Raw genomic sequence first — 24,461 nt, 5'->3', positions numbered from 1 at the left:
TTTTTCCAGGCAGTTTACATGTACACATGTAATTCACAATAATTACCACACACATCTCTCAGATAGGCAATAAAATAAAGATAATCATTAAAATATGTAGTGAAGTAGACAAAACAACAGCCAGAAAATTTAAAATGCTGCAATGAAGCATATAAATTCAACATTAACAGAATAATATATCTTGGAAGAATAACTTTATCTTTGGTGCCCCAAAGTCAATAAAGTTGATGCCTACTTAAATCCCTCTTCAGGTATTCTGAATTGTGTCTTTGAATAAATGTGCAGGTACTTGAGAGAAGAAACTATAGCACATCTGAATAATGTTACAAACTTATGCAATGGGGTAAACATAGTGATAGGGACAACTCGAAATCTATTCAGTGGAAGAGGCATAAATAATTATTTTTCAGATCGTACCATCAAATCTCAAAAGCTTTAAACTGAATTCAAATTCAAAACAATAAGCAATTAAAAAATTAGGTGCTTGTACAAGATCTCACAAAATAAACTGAGCAAGGTGGTAAGATTTGGAGCAACTTTTGCTTGTCTTGAACCTCTGCACCTTGATGAGATTGAGCCATAGCACCCAAGAACATAAGATAGATGCCAAACCCTAGAATAAAAGCTTCCCTCAATGTAATTTTATAAAAGGGGTGATGCTAGCTAGTGCAGAACTGTGTCTAAGAGACCTAAATGTTGTGGAGGAAAAACTTTCTTTCCTTTCCTTTCTTTTCTTTTCTTTTTTAAACAGTTGTTTTTGCTTATTTTTTTATGAAACTAGAAAAGATATATTTTGGTTATGCACCATTTATCTCATCGTTACAATAGAAAAGCAGAAAGCAAAATTAAACAATAATGACATTCTTGATTGTTTACACATTTCCGAAAATGTATACTGGTTATAGAGGCTGCATCAGCCATACTCCTGGGGAATATTTGGGATTTTCCAATGTATAGTTTGAAAGCTGCTTAAAAATATACAACCATGGAGAGCTCTCTGATTGATAGTTGATCTAGTTGTACAAAACAACTTTGCTACTTTGCAATATTGAAATAATGTTGAAGATTCCTCTATGCAAGTGAGTAAAGTGGGTTTAGTCAATTTGTGGAGAATACAAAATAACAAAGTTGGAAGGAACCTTGTAGATCTTCTAATCCCAACTCCCTGCTCAAGTGGGACACCCTACATCATTTCTGACAAATGGCAGTCCAATCTCTTCTTGAAAGTCTCAAGTGATGGTGCTCCCATAACTTCTGAAGGGAAGCTATTCCATTGATTGATTGTTCTCACTCTCAGAAAATTTCTCCTTATTTCTAGGTTGAATCTCTCCTTGATCAGTTTCCATCCATTGATCTTGTCTGGCCTTCAGGGGCTTTGGAAAATAGATTTTCTCCCTCCTCTCTGTGACAGTCCCTCAAATATTGGAATAATGTCACCCCTGCCCTTCTCTTCATTAGACTAGCAATGTCCAGTTCCTGCAACTGTTCTGCATATGTTTCGGCCTCCAGGAAGCAGGATCAGAGTTGATGGCTTTATTTTCCAATTTTGATGAACTGAAATTGTCTGCATCATCTGTACTGCATGAGCTTCAATGGATTCACTTTGCCGGAATGCAGATATTGGTCAGCTGGTCTGGAATAGCTGATGTAATCTAAACATTATGAATTGAGTCACTATACACTCTGAGGACCTCTTCATATTGGATGGAATGATTTCGTGTTTCTACCCATCTACTTGCCTATATATGCATAGGAATCTATTCACATGACTAGAAACAATGCTAACCCAGTGGCATAAAGAACCCTACATTAATAATGTTTTTTCATGTTTGAACAACTCATTGAAACTAACTGAATGAAAGCATATTTCAATCAAGCATATAAATAAAACAGAACAGAACAGAGCTGGAAGAGACCTTGGAGGTCTTGTCTGCATCATCTGTACTGCATGAGCTTCAATGGATTCACTTTGCCGGAATGCAGATATTGGTCAGCTCTACTGGAATAACTGATGTAATCTAAACATTATGAATTGAGTCACTATACACTCTGAGGATCTCTTCATATTGGATGGAATGATTTCGTGTTTCTACCCATCTACTTGCCTATATATGCATAGGAATCTATTCACATGACTAGAAACAATGCTAACCCAGTGGCATAAAGAACCCTACATTAATAATGTTTTTTTATGTTTGAACAACTCATTGAAACTAGCTGATTGAAAGCATATTTCAATCAAGCATATAAATAAAACAGAACAGAACAGAGCTGGAAGAGACCTTGGAGGTCTTCTAGTCCAGTCCCTGCTCAAGCAGGAGATCCTATACCATTTCAGACAAGTGGCTGTCTAGTCTCTTCTTAAAAACCTCAAGTGATGAAAGGCCTACAATTTCTGAAGGTAAGCTGTTCCATTGCGTAATTGTCCTCACTGTTAGGAAGTTTCTCCTTAATTTCAGGTCACCTCTCTTCTTGATTAGTTTCCAACCAATCAAGGAGAGAAGCAATCTGGAATATTCATTCCATTCTCCCAGTTTTGGAATATTGGGGGGATGAAATCTCTCTCTAGATCATACTCCACTTTTCTCTCCCAAGAAGCACTTATTCCCCATTGTTGTGTCATGAAACAAACCCACATGTTCTGCCATACTGCTTTAGTATACATAACTTTAATTATGACATGAAAATAACTTCTGTAGAAGTTGTCCCAAAGGTGCTTTTTCAAGAGGCAATTGGACTTTCTTGTTTTTATTTTTCTTTCAAGACTGAAGAAGCTTCTTGAATGAGAAGCGAAATGTCCAAAGAAAAAAAAAACAAGAAAGTCCAGTTGCCTCTTGAGAAAGCACCTTTGAGATAACTATGACCTGGATGACTGAGAATCTCTATAGACATTCTGTAGAAGTTACTACTGGACATGACATCATGAAACTGGCTAAATGATACTGGGTTATTGATAAAAAGAAAGTAGTACTGGTGGCAGAAGCATCATACCCTTATTCAAACTGTAATTTGGTAGCATTAGTTGAACACTCTACTGACAGCCAATGTGTTGTGGTGGTGAAGGTGTCTTTGCACTAGGAAGATGCACATGTTTTTATCTGATCATGAAACTCACTATGGGGTTTTGAGATGGTTACTCTTCTCTCAGCCCAATAGCTTACACAGGTTGTTCTAAGGGATAAAATTGGGAGATACTTTCTATTCTGCCTTGGGCACCCAGAAACAAACAAACAAACAAACAAACAAACATACATACATACATACATACATACATACCCACACAGTAGAATAAATAGATCAAGGTATGAGACTATCCACACTCATGGTTTGTAGCATTGTCCAGCCATCACAGTGTTAATATAATACCTAAGAAGCTAAAGTTATAATATATTGTCACAGAAATGGTGGGATAAAATTGATGGGGTGGGAATCTCAGTATCTTTTGCTCATAATCTTGTGCAATGCAGGAGACACTTGATTGCAAGTGGAATTAGGAGTCTGTCATTATAGATTTAAGCATCTCTCCTGTTTAAAAAGACACATACAAAAGAGTATGCAAGGGGAAATTGCTATCTCCAAAGTATACCCATCTCTTAAAGTATACCCATACTATTTATGCAGGTCCATTAAGTTCATGCTATCAATGTCTCAGTATTTGAAATCTTAAGAAAAGAAATCTCATCACTTGCATTTCTTACATTAACTATGCAAGCACATTTTCAGTCTAGCAACTGAAAGACATTACAAAGACATTAAGACATTAATGACTTTTAATGACATTAATGACATTAAGATATTAATGACTTTTTCCTAAGAATTGTTTCAACATATTTCTGGTAATACCACACTACTAACTAGGGCATACAAAACATTCGCCAGACCAATACTTGAATACAGCTCATCAGTCTGGAACCCATATTACATATCTGATATTAACACAGTTGAGAAAGTCCAGAAATATTTCACAAGAAGAGTTCTACATTCCTCTACTCATTGCAGAATACCTTATGCCACCAGACTCGAAATTCTAGACCTAGAAAACCTAGAACTACGCCGTTTTCAATCTGATCTAAGTATGGTATATAAAATCATACACTGCAATGTCTTACTGGTCAATGAATACTTCAGCTTCAACCATAACAATACAAGATCACACAATAGATACAAACTCAAGGTTAACCACACCAAACTTGATTGCAGCAACAGAGTGGTCAATGTCTGGAATACTCTACCTGACTCTGTGGTTTCTTCCCCAAACCCCAAAAACTTTAACCTTAGACTTTCTACTATTTGACCTCACCCCTTTCCTAAGAGGCCTGTAGGGGGTGTGCATAAGTGCACCAAAGTGCCTACTGTCCCTGTCCTATTGTTTCTTTTATTTTTCTTATATGTACTCATTTCTTGTATTCATAACTATGTTTATCCTTACACCTATTATCTTGTAAGCGATTGACAAATAAATAAATAAATAAATAAACAAACAAACAAACAAACAAACAAATAAATAAAATCTCTAATACAGCAAGGTTCCTGTGCCTTAAGTAAGAGAAACAATCTTGCTGTACTGGCAATCTCACTCTTTATTCCTTCATTTCTCAGTTCCTTCCCCAATTTAGCATTTCCGAAAAGAATCACACAGTCTCCTAACTCTTCTAGGATAGCAGCAGATATTTTCCATGTGCAGTGGTCTGTATGTTAATGTTTACTGGGGAGGGATTACAACAAGCTTGGTCCCTCTAAGTACATTTTAATAGTTCAGTCTCCAAGTAGGAAGTCTATTAAGGTGGACTGTCGGTCTTGTTCAGCTTAGGCAAATGGTCTCAGTCATCTTGTGTGCAGGAGGAGCTAAGCAGGAATACATGTTTGAGGGCATGTTTCGAGCCAGCGTGTAAGATGATCTCTCTTTGCCAAATGCATCAGGCATCCCTGACACACTCGCACACACATTCCTGTCAAGTCATCTCGTGAAAGGCTGCCAGCTTCCAACTTGGCTTGAATGTACAACCTTAATAAAACACGCTGAGGTCTCAGACAAAATAGCAGTTCAGCGGCAGCTAGAGTAGAAGAAAGACTCAGAGGCTATTCCTGGGCAGCTGAGTCCAGGAGACTGCATGCTGAAGTATAACAGAGAGGAAACCATAAATCTCTGCTACTATTGCAATAAACTGCTCCTGCTTTAGCTAAGGAAGTATTGAGATTTAGAAATAATCTTTCTTTTTTTAAAGAAAAGCTCACTATTATTTTCTGAACCTTCTTCCCTTTTCCTTATCTTTTTATCCCCTAAAGAAATCCTTAAAGGCAAAGCAAACATTAAAAAGAGGGGAAGGGGGGTGAAGGAAGGCAAAGGAGAGGAGAGGAGGTTTGGATCAAGGTGTCAAGAGCAGGACAGAAACGGGTTAGTAATATGACCATTTTCTTTTGGTTTGTGTTCCTTGCTTCTCTTCTGAAGCACATCAACTGCACTAGTCCACGCCGGGCTCCAGAGCCCAATGGTCGAAGGTATAATCGGATTCAGCATGGCCAGTGCACCTACACATTCATACTTCCTGAACAGGATGGAAACTGTCGTGAAAGCTCTTCTGACCAATACAACACCAACGCTCTGCAAAGGGATGCCCCTCACATTGAGACAGATTTCTCCTCCCAGAAACTGCAGCGGCTGGAGCATGTCATGGAAAATTACACCCAGTGGCTACAAAAGGTAAGTTTAGAGCTGCTCTAACACCTGTATTGATTCCTGCATGATGTATGTACCATTCCGATGGAGATGTTAAGTTTGCTGCCCTCATCAACTTAGGAACACCCTGAAAACTGTTCAGTGAGAATAACTGCCAATAAAAGTTTGGTGACTGATTGGCAGGTGTTGGCTTGTTGGTTTCAAAGTGATTTAAAGAAATTCAGGGACGTCCAGCCAAGGGAGCTAATGATCAATGTCCAGGTGGATAGCTTGACGGGCTGACTGTTAGAAGTAACTTAACAAGTACAAGGTGTTTTCAGAATGATTTCCATGTTGTTTGAAGTCCCTGTGGTCAGTATTTTTTGTCCATAGGCTTTTTGTTATAAAGATTTCCTTTTTTAAAAAAAAAATAAAAACAAAGCTACTTGCATGGGACAAAAAACATCAAAGGTTAGCAGAAACCATTATCACTGAAACAACCTTTGACACTGTGCTAGCTCAGAAAGCAATGGTTTTAAGTAAAATTAACTATTTCGTGCATTGTAGCACAGAGATAAACTGTTGGACTCCTCTTATAATTTTTGGATTCATTTAAGCAAAAACCTGCTGTGTGTTAGCAGTGTTAGATGTGTGCTTCAGTGGAAATGCTTGGCTGAAAGAAAGCACTGTGCCTTTCTCTGTAGAACTATAGTAAAATCAGGATAATTTTTTTAAAAAAGAGATCAGATAATTAATTCTAATTTTAAGAGCTGCTCATATTTTGAATAAGGCTTATGGTGGACCCGTCCTAAGTGGTTTGCAATCACTTTGACAAGAAACTAAATGAAAATTGAGAGGTTTCCTCGGTGTTGTGCGTTCCACACACTCTTCGTTAATTATCCCATTCCCCAAAGTGGTGCATGTGTTCCCTGAAACTTGAAATGAATGTTACAAAATAAGCATGTGCAGCACTCTATGTTCAGGATACTTTCTCAGTATCAGTAAACACTTCCAAAAGTGTTTTATAGGATTTACTCCTAGAGAATAGCACATAGAATTTCATTCTTAGAAGGCAAACATGTAACTATTTACTTAATCTATCATAGAATACTAGCGTTGGAAATGGGTTGGAAGTCATCCAGCCCAGCCCACTGCTCATAGAAGGACCTCCCTGAATGAAGGCTCTCTAGTTCTGTTTGAAAGCCTCCAGCTGCCCAGGCAATCTGTGTCACCCTGTAAAATTTCTCATTCCAAACGTTGAACCAAAATCTGGTCCTCCCAATTTGCATTCACTTCTTCTGGTCCTGCCGAGGGAAATCACAAAGAGGAACCCTGTTTTTCCTTTTGCCAGTTAAACCTTCAAGCATTTGAAAATGACAAAATGTACTTTTGAGTCACATCAAGATAGGCTTGCCAAAGATTTTGTTTTTGTTTTTCAAAAGCTGTCAGGTGGCATGGTTCATTTCCACATATAGGTAGCAATCAGAAGAATTGCTCTGGTGGAAACCTTGCCTTTCTCATGCTTGGATGAGATCGGTTCTCATATGATGGACTGCATTCCCTTTCTCTCTTCATAAGAGGGAATCAGCCCCACAGAAGTCAACAAGAGTGACTCCTAAATCAATGTGTATAGGACTGCATCTTGAAACCGCATACTTGAGTTTAGCGAGAGGAGGCTTTCATGTAAATGGTGAGACCTTGAAATGTGATGCAGTCGACTCATTCATTCATTAATTGCATCAGTTTGCACAAACTTTTCTGCAAGGCAGAAGATTCCCCTTTTCTTTTCCTTTCCTTTTTCCCTTCTGAAAAGAACTGCCCTGCAAAATCACATCTAAGGAAATTGTTTGTGTTCTGTAATTGACCACTAGGGACTGAACTAAGCTCACTCTTTTACAAACAGAAAAATAAGTCTTTGGAGAACCGTGGAATCCTTTGATTTGCAGCTGACCATCATGTTCGAAAAGAAAATAGGTGACGAACAGACACTTAGCAACAAAACAGTATCTCTAAGACTTGCAATTTTCAGTGGCTCTCCAAATTTAGAAAGTGAAGGAAAGCTTTCCCTTGAGTTGCCTTAAAAATGTTTAGCAGGTGGATAAACATCACATATCTTTCTGCAGTGCTATTCCATAGAATAAAGCATGAGTCATTCCTATTGGACTCTCTGAGTACTTTATAACAGTTTCTGCATAGTCCAGGGGAGATAAAATTTGGATGCCCAGGGTCCAACTTAATATTTTACAGATGTGATAGCTGCAGGGATTAGGAGACTGGGATATTTCTGATTGTTTTCCTTGGTTTGGGGAATTAAATGGGGGGGGGTGGGGGTGTTTCCTTTATTTCAACTTTAAGTTAAATCTCATTTTAGCCATTTACTCTATGTTAGCAGGAATGACATCTTTCAGAAACTATGAAGATACTGTAGGTAGTTTTGGAAGTCTGAAAAAGTTGTTTGGGTATTGCAAGTTTCTTTGTAGCCTTCAGCTGTCAAATCTTGGTTTATTTAGCTCATTTGTTTCATTGTTGCTGTCAATACAGCACATTGGGACAGTAATTTTAATAGCAAGGAATATGTAACAGAAAACATGAAATGCATTGAAGCATAGATTTATATTCATGAATGACTTTTTAAAGATGTCATTTCCAGTAATGTGCTATTTGAAAATACATTGCAGCGGATGAGTAAATTAGAAACATTGCTGCTTCTGTGGCTGTGATCCCAGACATCAATTGATATATATCACACACATATGCAGCACTGCACAGTACTTGCGTCTATCTGTGTTTTCGTGCTGTTGCTGTAATATATCACATTCATTAAAACTGTTTAGTATTAGAACGTGTCATAAATATACATGCATACAAACACAAAATACAATCTTTACACTTTGGAAAGGGGACTGAATCTAAAACATGCTTAACTGGCAAGCTGACATTGTAAGGGTCTTAGTTTAGCTAATCTAGAAGAAACGTTCCAATGTTGGAAAAAGAAAAAGAAATATTGGAAAACTCTTCTTACACTGAACTGTCAATTCAATTGAAACTAAAAATTTCCTTGTTCGACTGTAAGCTAGGGTATCAAACTCATGGCCTGTGGGCCAGATACCTCATGTGCTGGCCACCCCTACCCTCATTTTAGTGAAGGGGAAAAAGTCATGATAGATCACATGACAATGATAATGTGACGATGTGAGTTTGACACTCCTGCTGTAAGCATTTATATTTGCATATCCGATTATTAATGTTGATATGATTGGCTGGAAGATAATTTAGTTTAGTAACAATCGACTAGCTTTGCCAAAACTACGAGAAGATTCTTGGTAAACATATTTACAGTTTTTCTTCAAAGTATTTATTTTAACAAGGATAACTTCATTCACTATTTAACCCTGGGTTTCATATCTGTCATGTTTGTTCTAACAGTATTAAACAGATCACATACTGTTGTTTTTTTTATTCCTTGCAATAACTGGCTGTTGTGCAGTATTGAAATGCTTAGGTTATAATTTCAGTATTTAAACTTTGTCAAAGAAGAACTGTCTGAATTTTTTTGAGCTTGGCAATATTTCAGCATTTTTTCCCCATGCTGAACTAACCCAAATGTATGGTACCAATAGAACCACAAATAGCTTCACAACTATGCAGATGTTTCCATGGCATCCATTTATCCATTTCCTATCTTGGTGTCTTCCAGATGTGACAAATTTCAATTCCCATATGTCCTCTGCTGGATGGGAATTGTAGGAGTCGAAGTCCAACATATTTGGAAAGATCTAATTTGGGAGATGGTGTTTTAGATAGTGCATATAAAATCTAGATATTGTTTGACTTGTACCAAAATGAGAAATTGATAGTTTAAAGTAAGGAAACAAGGAATATAATAATCATAATTCTCTAGGATACATAATTTCCTATGGAAGTTTTGGACTGCTTTCATATCCCCAGATTAATGTCTCTGTTGATTATAGCGAATGCGAGATGTGATCCAAAACATCTGGAGGGCAACAGGTTGTCTACCTCCCATCTGCATAAACCAGCAGTGGCTCTTCAGGGTTTCAGGCAGGAGTATTTCCCAGCGCTATATGAATATGTTATATATTATTATTGTTGTACTCTGACCTTGGTTAATTTTTCTCCCCTCATTTTAAATTTGGTGACATCCCTGTGTAAAAGTAAAAAGAAATATTTCTTGATTATCTGGACATTAAAAACCTATACACATAGTATCATATTCACTTGTGATTCTGCCCTTACATTGATTTTTTTTTTTTACTGAATCTGTTAAAGATATTTAATAAGGAAGACAGTAGGTCAGTGCTGTTATGATTGTGGAGGAAAACACACTCCCACATGAGTAATAGAATATAACTGACCTAACCTAGTCAGTTAAAGGTCTAGTGATCCCATATATACTCAGCTTTAGCTTAGTTTTGTTTTCACATTTTAAGGCTATGTGAAACTCATCATAGAGTTATAGCTCATTATAGCACATTATAGCTCATTATATTGTGTGAACACAAAATTGGATTTAGACTTTTAAAACATTTACTCATGTTATGCAAAGTTACAGTGCTTTGTGACATATATTGTGTGAATAAAAAATTGGATTAGACTTATAACATGCTTACACTCTGCCCTTCGAACATCAGTACAGACATTTGAAGGAAATCTTAATTTTTCTTATGCGTGGATAGCTTTTTTTAACTACACCTGACTATTTATCTTGCCTGTCTGTCTGTCCCTTTCATATGCCACTTTCAACTAAAGAATTCAGGTTTCTCTACAATGAATTGCCTATTTTATCCTTTAAGTATCCTTTGAGAAATAGTGGCCCCTTCTCACAACACATTCATGGGTCAATATGTGGTAGAAACTTTGAAAATTGATCACTGACCCAATTAGTTAAATTAGACTTATCTTAAAACTGGCCCAATTCCAACAATTCTTTTATTTGCTTGCCAGTCTTCCAGGACAAAAAGCTAGAGAGAAAGAGTGGCAGCAAACTTCTCTAATGCAGGAAAGAGGTTAAGGTTTGGTGACATGGAACACCCTCTCCACTGACCTACTGCAGTGGCTATTTTAGTCTGATTGGCCAATGGGGGACTGTAATGCTCCCATGTATTCCCAGGATAGTCCTGGTATTCTAAGGTGCCAACATAGTCCATAGAATGGTAAAGTGAAGCAAATACAAAACATATTCATAATGCACATTGCAAAAGCAAATGTTTTGGTTTTGATCATGGGTCATGACTTTGTGCCCTTCATTTTGTCATGTTGATGCTTACTCTTATGGGTACTAGACATTTCCCAGAATAAACTCTTCCTAATTTTTTAAGGCACTGGAGAACAATCTTGTCTAATGATAAATATTTCCAGGCTTCATTTAATTTCTAATGATACAGAGCATATTGTGAATCAGCCTCTTCACCTCTCACCCTATGAACTCCTACCTTTCCTTCACTCTTCCTTTATTTTTTGGCCCATGGTGGGCCAACAATACATTTTTTAGTGTTCTTGGCACTGCCATGACATGGGCTTCTTAAATGTTTAAGGAAAAGAAGAATTTGCTGCTATGTAGAGAAAGAAGTTAAAGTGGAAAGTTATGGTATGTTGTGTTTAGAAGGCAGTACTAGGAATCTCTAAGGATTGTATTCCAAATCAAGAAACTATGAAATTTAGCAATATCATTAATCTAACGATAATTTGTGGACAATAATTAGGAACAAAGCTAAAAGAACTGAACAAAAGTTGAATGAATTGATATTTCACATAATAGATATACAACGGAGCTAACATTCCCATATGAATTATGCAAAATTACTAACTACAGAAATTTTCAGTAAGCATCCCAGCCTAATTCATCTATTCCCCTTAATTCTCTGTCAATGTGGCTTGATTATCTGAGCCCCAGCTAGATATGAGCATTATAACCTTTACATTCTTCTCTAATCCTGACCTAACAAATCTTCTACAGCAATATCACTACTTTAAGATTTTGAGAGCTTTTTCCACCACGCTGTGTCTGTTACATCTCTGGTGGAATTAGCCTTTCTTCAGTATGACTGCTTTATCACCTGATTTTTCTTCACATGCAATACTACCAGAATAAGCATTTGCCATCCTTCTCTAGAATCAGAATGGTTGCTGTGTTCTAAAACAAGGTATCCTGAACATCAAAAATTCTTTCCCAAGTAATAAGAAGGTAAGTAATAGGTTATTTTCCTAAATGATAGGTAATTCTTTCCTAAAGTAATAGGATCATTAAGATAACCTTTACAAGGTTATTTTGTCTGGTGGGGCAATAGACACTTTTTTGTATTTTTAAAAATAATGTCATTTGTCCCAGTTGTAGAACAGCTGATACTCACACTTTCAAATATAATGAGCAGTATCACCCTTAAACATACATACACACACACACACACACACATTCACTCACACTTTATGCCATATGTTATTTGTATCTGTTGCATTGCTGAGAAGAGCCTCTATGTTACACACTGTAATACAATATCATAAAGAAGCCATTGAGGGCCAGCCCAGATCAACCTCTGATTAAAATTTTGAAAGATTGTGTAAGTGAGATGACTTTGATATTTTAATTCTGATTTTATACAAGGTTTTATATGCTGATATTATACTGTACACCATCCAGAATCCTTCCCCGAGGGAGATTTGTGGTCTAGAAACATGAAATATAAACAAACAAACAAATTGGGAAACTGGAATCTAGTTTAAGTTTCCTCAACTACAACCAAAAGGAAGAATTACTTGTTTCGTTAATTACATTTATGTAGTGCCCATCTCATCCTGGTGACTCTGTATAGTTAACAGTTAGTAACACAACCAAGTGGAAATAAAATACATCTAGCCAGGATTAAAAAGCAATCAAACCACAATTAATATAATCACCCCTCAAGCTGAACCTGACAATCTGACCTCCAAATCTGGGAACATAGCCATGTCTTCAACCACATTGGGGAAGACCAACAGGATTGTAGCCAGTCTCACCTTCAGGGGAGGTGGGTGTGTTCCATAGGTAAGTGCTATAAGGGAAAAGTGCTCTAAGGGACTCCCATCGGATGACCTTTTTGAATTGACAGGACCTGTGACATGCTTTTTCTGTGGAGTCTAATGGGTTGGAAGAAGAAGTCTGTGAATAACCCAGCTTTATTTCATAATGGACTTTATAGGAGACCACCAGCAACTTTAATTGCATTTGCATCTCACAAAGCAGAGGCATAATAGGTGCACAACAAGTGTGCTCATAACTGCCCATACTAATTCATTTTTAAACAGTTGTAACTTGCTAATTCTCTTTAAAGCCAGCTCCATGTTGGGTACATTGTACTAGTATGCTCAGGAGGTAACTAAAATATGAGTGACTGTCAACAGAACCTCCAAAGAGCTGCTATCTGTTGATCAAATAGGAGCCATGAATCCAGGAGAGCCCAAACGGAGCACTACTTCTGTTTGGAGCAGCACTATCATATCCTGAACAAAAGTGAAGAGTCAGGGACTGAAACCTAGATCTACTAGGACTGAGCTGAAGCAGGGGCTCCTCATTCAAATCCTCCAGACACAAAGGACAGGAACTTTGGCAGGGAAATTGCTACGCAGTAGGGAGGCTGATACACAATAGCAATGGTTCCTATTGATTCTTACAGCCATCTAGCATTTATTTATCTATGGAGTAGTGTCTCTAAGATAACCATAGCTATTCCCACACTGCTGCCTGGGAACTTTTGCTACCACACCAAAAACCCTCTTTGAAATAGGTAACACTAAAATGTCTTTGAAAGTACCTCAGGTTGGTAGTTAGGTTGTTGGTTTGAGCTCTGAGTTTGGCAATTTGGTTACAAACGTTTCATCACCATTCGAGGACACATCGTCAGTGGGTTTTAAATTCAATTCACAATGCACTAATGATGTCTCCTCAAATGGTGACAAAACATTTACAGTTGAATTGCCAAGCTCGGAATTCAAACCAACAGCCTAATGGGTAACACTTTTTTGGCACCCAAGGAAGTTTCAATGAAACACACTAGGTCAGCCTTCTCATCCGTGATAAGTGAATGGTTGAGGAGTTTCTACAGACTGACCTGGCATTCACATCAGCAGCCAAAAACTAAGGCCAGCAGAGGGCTACTGAATGAGAAATAGGATTGGGTACAGAAAATAAATAGTAACAAGTAGCTAATTAGATGCTATCAGGCTGAGAGTCCAAGAGCAGATCCACACCTGATCCAAGATAAGATCCTCATTTGATATGACCCACACCTGACCCATTACAAGTTCATCACAAGACTTTCACCTGACATGTTCCTTACCTGAAATGACCTTCCCATCATGAGCCACTGACCACACGAAGCCCTTATAAGCAAAACACCAACACTGACATTCCCTATATTCTGCCTAAGACGTTAACTAGCCTGGTAATGAAACATTTGGAAACCAACCCACAAGCTCGGAGAATGAACCTCCACCCTCACCCTACACCCGAACTACAGATATTCACTACTATTGCAAACCAAGGTGCCCAAATGTGTGTGCTTGGGGGGGGGGGGGAAGCAAAGGAAGCACAGTGAGATTATTTATTTATTTATTCAATTTATATAATCTCCCATCTCACAAAACAAGTGACTTGGGCAGCATCCAGTAAGCACCATAGATAGACATCAGGCAGCGTGATAGATATTAAATTATCAACTGTCCATCTACATTCTTCTGATTAAATGTGGTCATTAGGTCGTAACTGTTAAAAGAGTTGGCCAAGGTCATTCATTTTGACCCTCCAGCACTGATCAATTCTTTAGATTTTATTGACTTAGTTCTAGGAATAAAGGCATATATCATTTTTGGTTACTTTCATACTCTGATCATAAACTTTTGATTTAGTTTTCTTCATGTCAGTTTCAGTGTTTTGCTTGTTTGTTTAAAGGCAAAATTGGACACAAAAAGATCACTGGCAGTGCTATGCCTGGTTATGTTTTATTCTCTGGGTCAGTTTGCATAGCATATTTTTCTTTTAAAAGCAAGGCTTTCTAAAAAAGTATTTTTAGAAAATTTTGATGTATTATTTTTATGTCTCCCTCCCTCCCCCACTCTCTCTCTGCACAAATCCTTCTTGCATGCTACAAGTGTCCATGTAAATGTTAACTGGAGCGTGCAAAATTTTAAAAAAGTTAAATGTGAGGATATGCAGAATTATGGCTTTTCCTCTCATTTCTATTCTGTTTTCATTAGTGTACAGGAATATTTTGCCCTACTGAAATTATTGACCTACTTTGTCTATCACTGGATCATTTGATTTATATTATCACACCTAATTTTCTAACAAAGTCCTTCAATGCCAGTGATTGGTACTTAGTTTGAATTGAAGATGTTAGGATTGGAAGTGCCTGTTTCTGTACAGAAAGCATAAACTGTTCCACTGAGCTTTAAAAACAAGCAAAGCTAAGCATTATTGTCTTCTGGCTTAGAAAAAAGTTTCCCCATGGTGCAACTGTCATTATGATTGGGTAAGGAATTAGGTTTTCCCTTAATGCCTTGGGATACTTAGCCAAGAAGAACGTTAGGCTTTCGATGATTACAATTATAGAATAAGCATTTTCCCCACCCCAAATCAATGCAGTTGGTCTTCCAAAATGAAATAGCTGGCAGCTTTTAACATTAAATATTTTTTCTTCCATTCATGTGGTTGAAAGTTGTTAAAGGCTTTATTTCTTCAAATACCAGGAATCCACAAAATGCCTGCAATGAGTCTTGGGGCACCCAACATGGAAATTATTAGTAAAGACCAACAGTTTTGGCAGCAATTAAAACATGGATGTATATGTAAGTGGTTATAAGAAAAGGCTTTTTCACAAACAAAAAGCAAATCTCAAATCCTTTTAAATCCATGGTATTCTTTAGTCTTTCCAAATGTTTGCTAGGATTTGAAGAAGATCCATATCATAACGGACCATCCACTTTTTCCTTCATCAGTGCTTTGCTAGTATGCCTTTCTAGTGACCCCTTACTGGTCTCAGAGACCTCGTTTGAATACCTCTATTAATATAGGATCCTATATATTTAAATCATTATGGACAAAAATCTGCTTGAGTCCATGGTTTTAGATCCATACAAATCAGACTGAACAATATTTTAATCTAAGAAAATCTGCAGTTTATTTAGAATATGTCATCACTGTAAACACAGCAAGACGCCAAACAACAAAGAGTAGCTGGCTGGCATGGGTTTGTTTTTTCAGCAGTTGGATAAAAATGGGTAAATGTATCATTTGGTTTTTGTTTAGAAACCAGCTGCAGTTGTATATGCATTTAGATTCTTGAAAATCCCACTGGAAGTAAGAGCATTGGAACAGCCAATTTTTGGCTTCTTCTGGATCCAATGCTTGTAGCACACATGGAATTCTGTACAGCCAACTATTTTTTGTTCTCCACAACAAAAGTACTTCTTTTTTAATTTTTAATTTCCATATTGTCTCTCCAATCTTAAAGAAATAGGGCAGTCTGCCTCATTCAGAGGTCCATGGGGACAGATCAAGTTATGGATTATAATCTATAACAACAGTATATGTGTGTTACAAAAAATATTGTGACCAAGAGAATCCCTATTTGCTCCAGATCCATTATGATTATTAATGATGATAATGGTGTCTGTTTTTACTATAATTAAGATTTCAAAATAGTTTTTGTTCATTTTTCAGTCAATAAACCTATTTGTGAGGTCCTTGTTTCTCCCTGAGTTTAGTTGTTTTATTGCAGACATGTCATTACTTAGCATGGATCATGTTCTCTATTTAATAAAATGTCTGCAAGACAATAACCAAGCTTTGAAAGCAGTATTGTGATTCAAATGTTTTTACTACTGAGTCTGTGGGCGTGGCTTGGTGGGTGTGGCTTGGTGGGCATGGCTTGGTGGGCATGGGAGGGAAGATACTGTAAAATCTCCATTCCCTCCCACCCCACTAATCTGCTTTCCAGCTCCGTTCTCCTGTGCAGGGCAACAAAAGAAGACCCAGCCGATCAGCTGGGACTCGGGAGGCAGAGAATAAATGGGGGAGGGGCCAGTCAGAGGTGATATTTGCCGGTTCTCCAAACTACTCAAAATTTCCACTAACGGTTCTCCAAACTACTCAAAACGTCCACTACTGGTTCTCCAGAACTGGTCAGAACCTGCTGAATACCACCTCTGTTTGAAAGTATTAAGGTATTTTTTTTTCTATTGAAAACTATTGGCATTTTGCAGGCTGTAAAATCAGATTTTTTCATTTCAATTTCCAATTGAAATAAAATATGTTAACCTATAAACTGTGAATGTGCAAAATAAAGGGTTTTTTTTTCTGGAGAACATGTTCAAATATGAAGCTACTGGGAAAGTGACCCTTTGAAATAGATTATATTCAGAATTAGAAAAGATTGGGTTAATCAAAAATAAATGACAAACTGATACACAACTAAAACTGAATCATATTTCAATCTGAGTCTCAAAAATGGAAAGATAAAATGTTTAAATTGTAGCTTCTAAGAGAAGTACAAAATTAATAATTCAATTTAAAAAGTATACTCTTCCCTACATTTTCCCACGATTTACATTTCCTCTTTGCTTTTCCTTCCTTTGTGTTTTTCATCTTAGAAATGACATATAAATCTCTCAAAACTCCAAGAGTTATACAGAAGTGGCTTTAAAGAGATATATTAAGAAAATTAAATAAACTATAGCGAGCAATGTATGTTCGTAAGGATGTTTAAATTATTACATATTGAGATCTTGCTAAGACTTCCATATCGTATAAGGTATAATGACAATCAGCATTGAGAAGCCATTTCTCGCTAAAACTTGGTTATTGAAACAACCACCAAGCAGGGCTGCCTTTTGTTTTGAAATTTTAAGAAACTTATAAACATCTGTCCTTTGAAATATTTGATCTTTTTAGAAAATATTTTGTATGGCTGTAAAAGTTCAAGGGATGTCTGCTCAAGCTATATTCCAAACAACATTTTATATTCTAAATAACTTTCCAGATATCATCCTTCCAAGCCACAGAGAAAGAATTGGCCCCTTCAGTTGCCTTAAAATGTATATTCAAAATTTGTCAGCCAATAGGAGAGAATTATCTTTCTAAAGATACACTCCAGTATTATATAGACAGCCTTGCTCAGGTCAAATCTAAGAAGCAGCTGTTTGAAACATCAATTCTTACCATGTTGGTAAAAAATTAGAGTGATCTTTTCAAGGGCAGATTTTAAGGGATGCAGTATTTTAGAGGCTATAAACTTTGCCTTAAAACAAACAAAAACAGTTTTTGATTTAATCTTGATTAGGATTATGGGTGGGTAAAGGAAAGCCACTGCTGCTAAAATATAGCTTCCATTCTATAAAAAGCTGATACTTTACACACAGATATTTTAGAACAAAGAACAAGTCTAGTTCCAGCAATCATACCTTCTTGCTAATTTTGTGGTCTGTATGGCTGCCATAATCTAGACTTTGAAGTAGTGGCCATGAACATCATATACATACAGTATTACTTTTGGGCAAAGTTTTTTTTTAAATTTTTTTATTGGTTTTTAAAAACAAACATAAACAAACAAAGCATAAAAACATCAAGCTATCTTCCATATGTGTACATACAGTGTGCCGGTTGGTTTACAAATTGTTTTGTGCTTCCATTTTGTAGTCTTCAATTACAATTACATTGCATATAATCTCATATTTTCAATCAAAAATTAAATACCTTAGTATCATTATTAATCAATCATTTGACTATACTTTTATTCATTCATGTTTTACAAGATAATCATAATTTACTTAGTTTATTTTATAACAGTTCATATTATCATCCCAAATCTATCCTAAAATCATTTTGTAGATATAATAAGAAAGAAGTACATCTTTATACATTTATTATTTTCTAAAAGTCTACAATTTCATTACTGTATTTTTTGTCTGATAGAAAAGACCCCAAATTTTATAAAATTGTTTATCCTCTTGTTCTCTAATTTCAAATGTCAATCTACTCATTTCAGCACATTGCAATATTTTCTTAATGATTTCCTCCTGTGATGGTATTTTCTCATTTTTCCAGTTTTTAGCAAATACAATCCTAGCCGCTGTTAATACATTTACAATCAGTTATTTCAAGTCTTTACTATATATTTCAGGTAAAATTCCCAATAAAAATATCTCTGGTTTAAAGTCTATATGTTTTTTTTGTCATTTTTTCCAACCACATGTGGATTTTAGTCCAGTATTTTTTAGCATCCGCACAAGCCCACCACATATGGTAATATGAGCCAGGTGTCTGATGACATTTCCAACATTTTTCGGATTTATTCTTGAACATTCTTGCTATTCTTGTCAGGGACTTTTGGGCAAAGTTGTTGAAGAAATGTTATTCTAACTTGTAATTGCATCCTTTATAGTAACAACAACCTACATTGTTCATCGTTAATAATATTATCAATAGCTCCTTTATATTTGGTTATAGCTGTTAAGAAAATTCATGCAGCTATAGTTCTTCGTTTGAAGAAATAAATAATTATATTTACTGAAGCTGTTTGAATGTATTGATGTTCTTCCTAAACAGACAGAATTCAGTTTTTGATTTGTAGATAGGGATTAACATGCTACCTAAGCTTGGGGGCTTGGTGCGTGGGGGGAGTTTAGGGGAAACGGGCCATGCGAACAGTGGGCTGGTATGCATGCACATGCGTGCACAGCTCAACTTGAGCAAGTTGAGCTGTGCACCCATGTGCATACATGCCGGCTTGCAACTTGTGCCCCTGGTTCCAAATAGGCCACGGCCAGTAGCGGGTCATGGCCTGAGGGATGGGGACCCCTGGCCTAAATGAAAACTTGGTGGAAAGGAATTTCTACTAGGAGATGTTATCCTTTTAAAACTATCATAAGTGGTGGCCATTATGACATTCATAACTCTACATAGCTGTTTACAATAGTCAGAGAACTTAGCATTGCAACTTTTGATCCTGTAGGGCAACTAAAAAGAAAAAGGCAAAGAAAATACATTGAAGATTTCCCTGATATACTTTAAATAGAAAGTCAATTACTTGACACCAGTTATCAATAATTATTACCTTCACATGTCATAGAACTTTTGTGGGTAGATTTACAGCATTTCTGCATTATTTCATGAAAATTGATTATGAAAGACTGAACTGTTTTTCCTCCCCCCAATTCTCACATAGAGTGCAATAAGAAAGATTCTGTTCAAAATATACAAATTGTTAACATATGACCCACCAGAGTCTGCTGGACTCCCAAGATCTATCAGTTCCAGACAGCATTGTCACTGGTAAAGAAGGATAGGGCTGTAGACCAAAATTCTCAGAAAGGTCACGGCTCCCTTCCCCTGAACAAAATTACATGAATTTAAGCAAAACCTCCTTACATTCTTGATCCCCTAAGCAAGACATTAATTTGATAGAATATTGAAAACTATCTGTAAACTGACCCTATTTTAGTCACAGTTAATTATAGGCTGGATTCTCTCCGCTTTGGAAACACCTGGGTGGTTTTAAGTCTTGTCGTATAACTCACTTCTGCTTTGGGAAGATCTCAGCAAATCCAACACAATTCTTATTTTTGAAATCTTTGGTGTGTGTGTGTGTGTGTGTGTGTGTGTGTGTGCAAGCATTTATACTTTGGTATGTAATGAACACTGCACAATAAATCAAAATAACTTTATCTGTTTTGTATGAAGCTTCATTGACTTTAATTAGATTATTCCACCTCATAAAGCATGTTTCTTTTCCTAAACTTTGGGATTTAGATAAGAGGGACACAACAAGAATTTAACTTGAACTAGTTCTGTCCAGTTAAAAATCCATTCAACTCATTATCCCTTGGGTACCTCAAGATTTTATTACAATGTGTTAGAGCCAGATCTAAAGATATTTAGAATTCGCCACAGAAGAGAAATACCTTTAGACCGTTTGTTTAACTCCTGACTTATACACAAACTAGAAAGATATTTTAGAATTTTGCAAGTCAGTTATCTTAACATCAAATGAAAATTCATATATTAAGGAGAAGCATTCATGCAATATAAATAACATTAGGAAAAGAATGCATGCCAAAAATGCAAACCAAGAAAAATTTATAGAAAAATGCATGTATTATGAAAATATATTTGGCAATATTCCTGTAAAAAAATTTTGTAGAACCATTTTTAGGTTGCATTTGCCATTAGGTATGGAAACTATTTAAGATGAACTCATGATCAGGAAACTAAAAAACTGAATGACAAACATTATCAAATTTTCTTATCTATGCTTAGAATAAATTCAATAAAAGTTAAAGGGATGTAAACTAATTGTGATATTTTGTCCTCTTGATTCTAGTGAATCTATTTTAAAATATTACAAAGTCTGGATATTGTTCAGTAACATGAACTGAAAGAAGCAAATCCTTGACTGGGTTTCTTTGTTTCAGTGAAGAATCAAATGAAGTATCATATCAAGGTTCCTTTTAAAGTAATGTGGCCCATTCATTTCTAAAGTGCACCTCCATGAAAACTTCTTCCAGTTTTCTTTCAAGTGCTGGAAGAATATCAGAAAAAGTTAGGAGACACCACAGATCAGCCCATTGAGACAGATGCCCCTTAATATTTTGCTTATTACTTCACCTACTTGCACACATTAGCACCTCCTCAATCTGGGACAATTGAGTCTCAGATGAAGTTGGGCTGCAAAACCATGTAGGTGAGTAAAATGATAGAAGAGAAGGTATCAATAGGATGAACTCCAGAAGTCATGAAAGCCAAATCTCATTTATTTCCCTAAGCAAAGTCAGTTTTAAGTGATGGTGGGAAGTAATATTTCCAAATAATCACAGGCTAACAGGTTGCCTGCCCTTGTATTTAGTTCAAGCAATCAGCACCCTGGTCAGCGCAATATGGATGTGTCAGGAAGATTTGGTTAGCCAGCAGGATATGGGTTAAGGAACCCATCACTGGAACACTTATCCTTCACTAGTCTACTATTTCAGTTTTCTGTTTTTATGCTGTTCAGCTTCAGCTTCTGTTTTGTTTTCTGTTTTCTGCTAACTGCTTTCATAATATTTGTTGTTATCACTAGTACTTTAATTTTTCCTGCTCCCTTCTATGCCTACACAAATCTTTTCGAAGGATGTTCTCAAAGAACTTATTAAGAATACAGTAAAAGTCATGCTGGAACAACAAAATGATCATTTTAGTCTAGTTTTGTATTTCCAGCAGCAATAATCTACATTCCTTCAAAAGCTCCAAAAGGCAAGAAGAAGGCTTAGTGGTAGAAGAGCAATGTTGTTCCTCCATCTGAAATTTATTGATGTAAGATCTCTGAGCCATTGTACCCATGAAAAAAATAGCTTGGAAATGCCATCTTCATGAATTGGTATTATTCTTTATTCTTATTAGGAACACTGTTTTTAGTGATGAAAGAATAAAATTGGGTATGATCCTACTTTATATAGAATACCCAGCTGTGATGGGTTCTAAAATAAAAATTGGTGATTCATTTTTAAATTGATTTCAGTTACTTGCTGAAAACATATTTGACACTATCTGGGAGCTCATGGACCTTTACATGAGCAAACCCACTACTTTTAGTTCCACAATAACAACCTTGTTAACCAGAATGGTTAAAAGAATGACTTGTTCAGATGTGCTCAAATGAAGGACTAAAACTTAGATCTTCTCAATCCAAGTCCAACATATTGGTTATTTGTATTAGATTCTTGGTTTTCCCCATGAACATAGGTGAAGAGAGCATAAATCCTAATTTGAGTATTTTTTTATTCACAAGAAGATAAGCATGGTTTAGTTTAACATTTTAACTGTAACTATTGTGCTATTATTGTTAATAAATTGGTCATTAAATTCAAAGATATCCCCACTTAATAGACATGTTACATCGTTTACTGCTATTAATTTGTCCAGTAGGGAACTGATGTTTCCATTCATTGAAAAGCAAATATATATTATAATATAATGGGGTGGGATGCAAGTTATCAAGTTGGGGTGGGAATTGTGGGAGCAGAATAAAATCTCAACAGTAAACTGAGCCAGTGAAATTGGCTTGCAAAAATTAATGGTTGAATTCATATCACATGCAAGAGAATCCTCTAGGTATAGAAAGCCTACTTAAAGTTAGAAAGCTGTGATGCATGAAACTCCAGAGCATATGTAACTTAGCTTCAGTAACTATATTTCAGGTTGGACATCATTTTTATGAAAGAGAAAAAATAAAAAGTGTTAAAAATGGACTATGCTACTTATAACTCTATTACTCAAGAGTCTTTAATTGTCCAACACCAGGAATCACAGTCTTCCTGTGCTGCTAGTTGCATTTTGAGAAGACCTGAAATGTATTTTACTTAAAATAGTAAACCGAATTAAAAAATGCACTATTTTAAATGAGGAAAGTAATTTGCCTTTCTGTTTGATTTTTTTTCACATCTGGGAAAAATTATGATGAGAAACAGGTGGTCCTTATTGCTACCTTGAAGAAGCAAAGAAGGAAGGAAGAAAAGCACAGGTAATAAAACACCAGGAGGAAAACTCAAAGCATTGCTTTGTTTACAAAAATTTCCATTACCAAGTGCTAAACAAATCCCCAAATCCCAGATAAACATATAAAAGTTCACAATGTAAAACTTAGCTCTACCAGAGATTTGAAAACAAAAACAAAGGTGTATTTTATGGGTAGTCAACATTTAAATTCACATGCGTATCTGAGACAAATATGAATCTTTCCTGAACTTTGCAATCTTTCCATTCATTAAATTCACTTTGGAGGAATACTTCCCTCTAGAACTGATTGGAATTAACGTTTTTAATAGCCATATTAGGAAATTTTAAAAGACAGCAGAAGAATGAATATGTTTTGTCACTTAAAATGCCATCTCAGAATCAATGGATGAAGAAAAAACACTTTCCTGTGAATTTGTATCTAAAAAATATAAGATTAAAGGTATGTTTCCATTGTTCATGGTAGTCATATTAATGGTCCTAAAATGTAAGACCAGTTCATCTGTACCATATTCCTAATGAATGCTACTTCTAAACATATATATGTATGTGTCTAGAGCATATATCAGCAATTTGTGGTCTATGAGCCGCGTTTCTATGTCCACATTCCTCAGTGCAGGATAGATCATTCTTTGTCAACTAATACTATTTTTAGCAAGAAAATTTATTGTACCCGGACTATGCAGGTAGGAGAAGTTTTATGTTTGATCTTCCTTGGATAGAGTCATGTGGAATAAGAATAAAGCAACTTCCAATCAGAGGTTTTGCACATTATGTGCTTGTGTATTTCTGTATGTGAGAATAAGACTTTGAGAACAAATGTATGCACGCTCTGAACGTACGTACAGTATGCCCAGATATACTGCTTCTCTCATTAGCTATACAGGAAGGCAAAGAAATTCTAGGTGCTCACTTGTCTTCTATAGTTATTAAAATGTTCTAGAATAATTTATGTTCATTCTAGATTTTGTCCCGTAGCAAACTTCTGAAGAACCTTAGGAATTCCTTAGGAATATTGTGAGAATTTTTGTATTGATTTTCATGGGATGTCTTATATTCTGGTAACTTGGTAATGCTTGCTATTGAATGGAAACGCTGACCACTGGATGGAAATCTGGTTACCATTCTGCTAGTGGTGGTGGTGGTGGTGTGTGTGTGTGTGTGTGTGTGTGTGTGTAGTGTGTATGTGTGTGTGTAATATCAGTATACTATATATCAGGTATGGACATATATATATATATATATATAAAAGTATTAAAAATGGAT

The 24,461-nt window shown here is 36.1% G+C and overlaps 1 protein-coding gene across 1 annotated transcript in view; it reads left to right on the top strand.

Annotated features, from left to right (window-relative positions):
* Nucleotides 1-4,697: 4,697 nt before the first annotated feature.
* Nucleotides 4,698-24,461, top strand: part of ANGPT1 (angiopoietin 1) — a 127,292-nt gene continuing 107,528 nt past the window's right edge. The window contains exon 1 of the mRNA XM_026703561.2: nt 4,698-5,701. Within this exon, the coding sequence (XP_026559346.1) occupies nt 5,405-5,701 (297 nt within the window). The 5' untranslated portion in view covers nt 4,698-5,404. The remainder of the gene's footprint in view (nt 5,702-24,461) is intronic.

This window comes from Pseudonaja textilis, chromosome 3 (assembly GCF_049901715.1).
Source record: "Pseudonaja textilis isolate UNSWEBS1 chromosome 3, rPseTex1.2, whole genome shotgun sequence".
Classification (NCBI taxonomy): Eukaryota; Metazoa; Chordata; class Lepidosauria; order Squamata; family Elapidae; genus Pseudonaja; species Pseudonaja textilis.
Note: the sequence above shows the minus strand (reverse complement) of the source record. Positions and strands in the feature narration are given on the sequence as shown.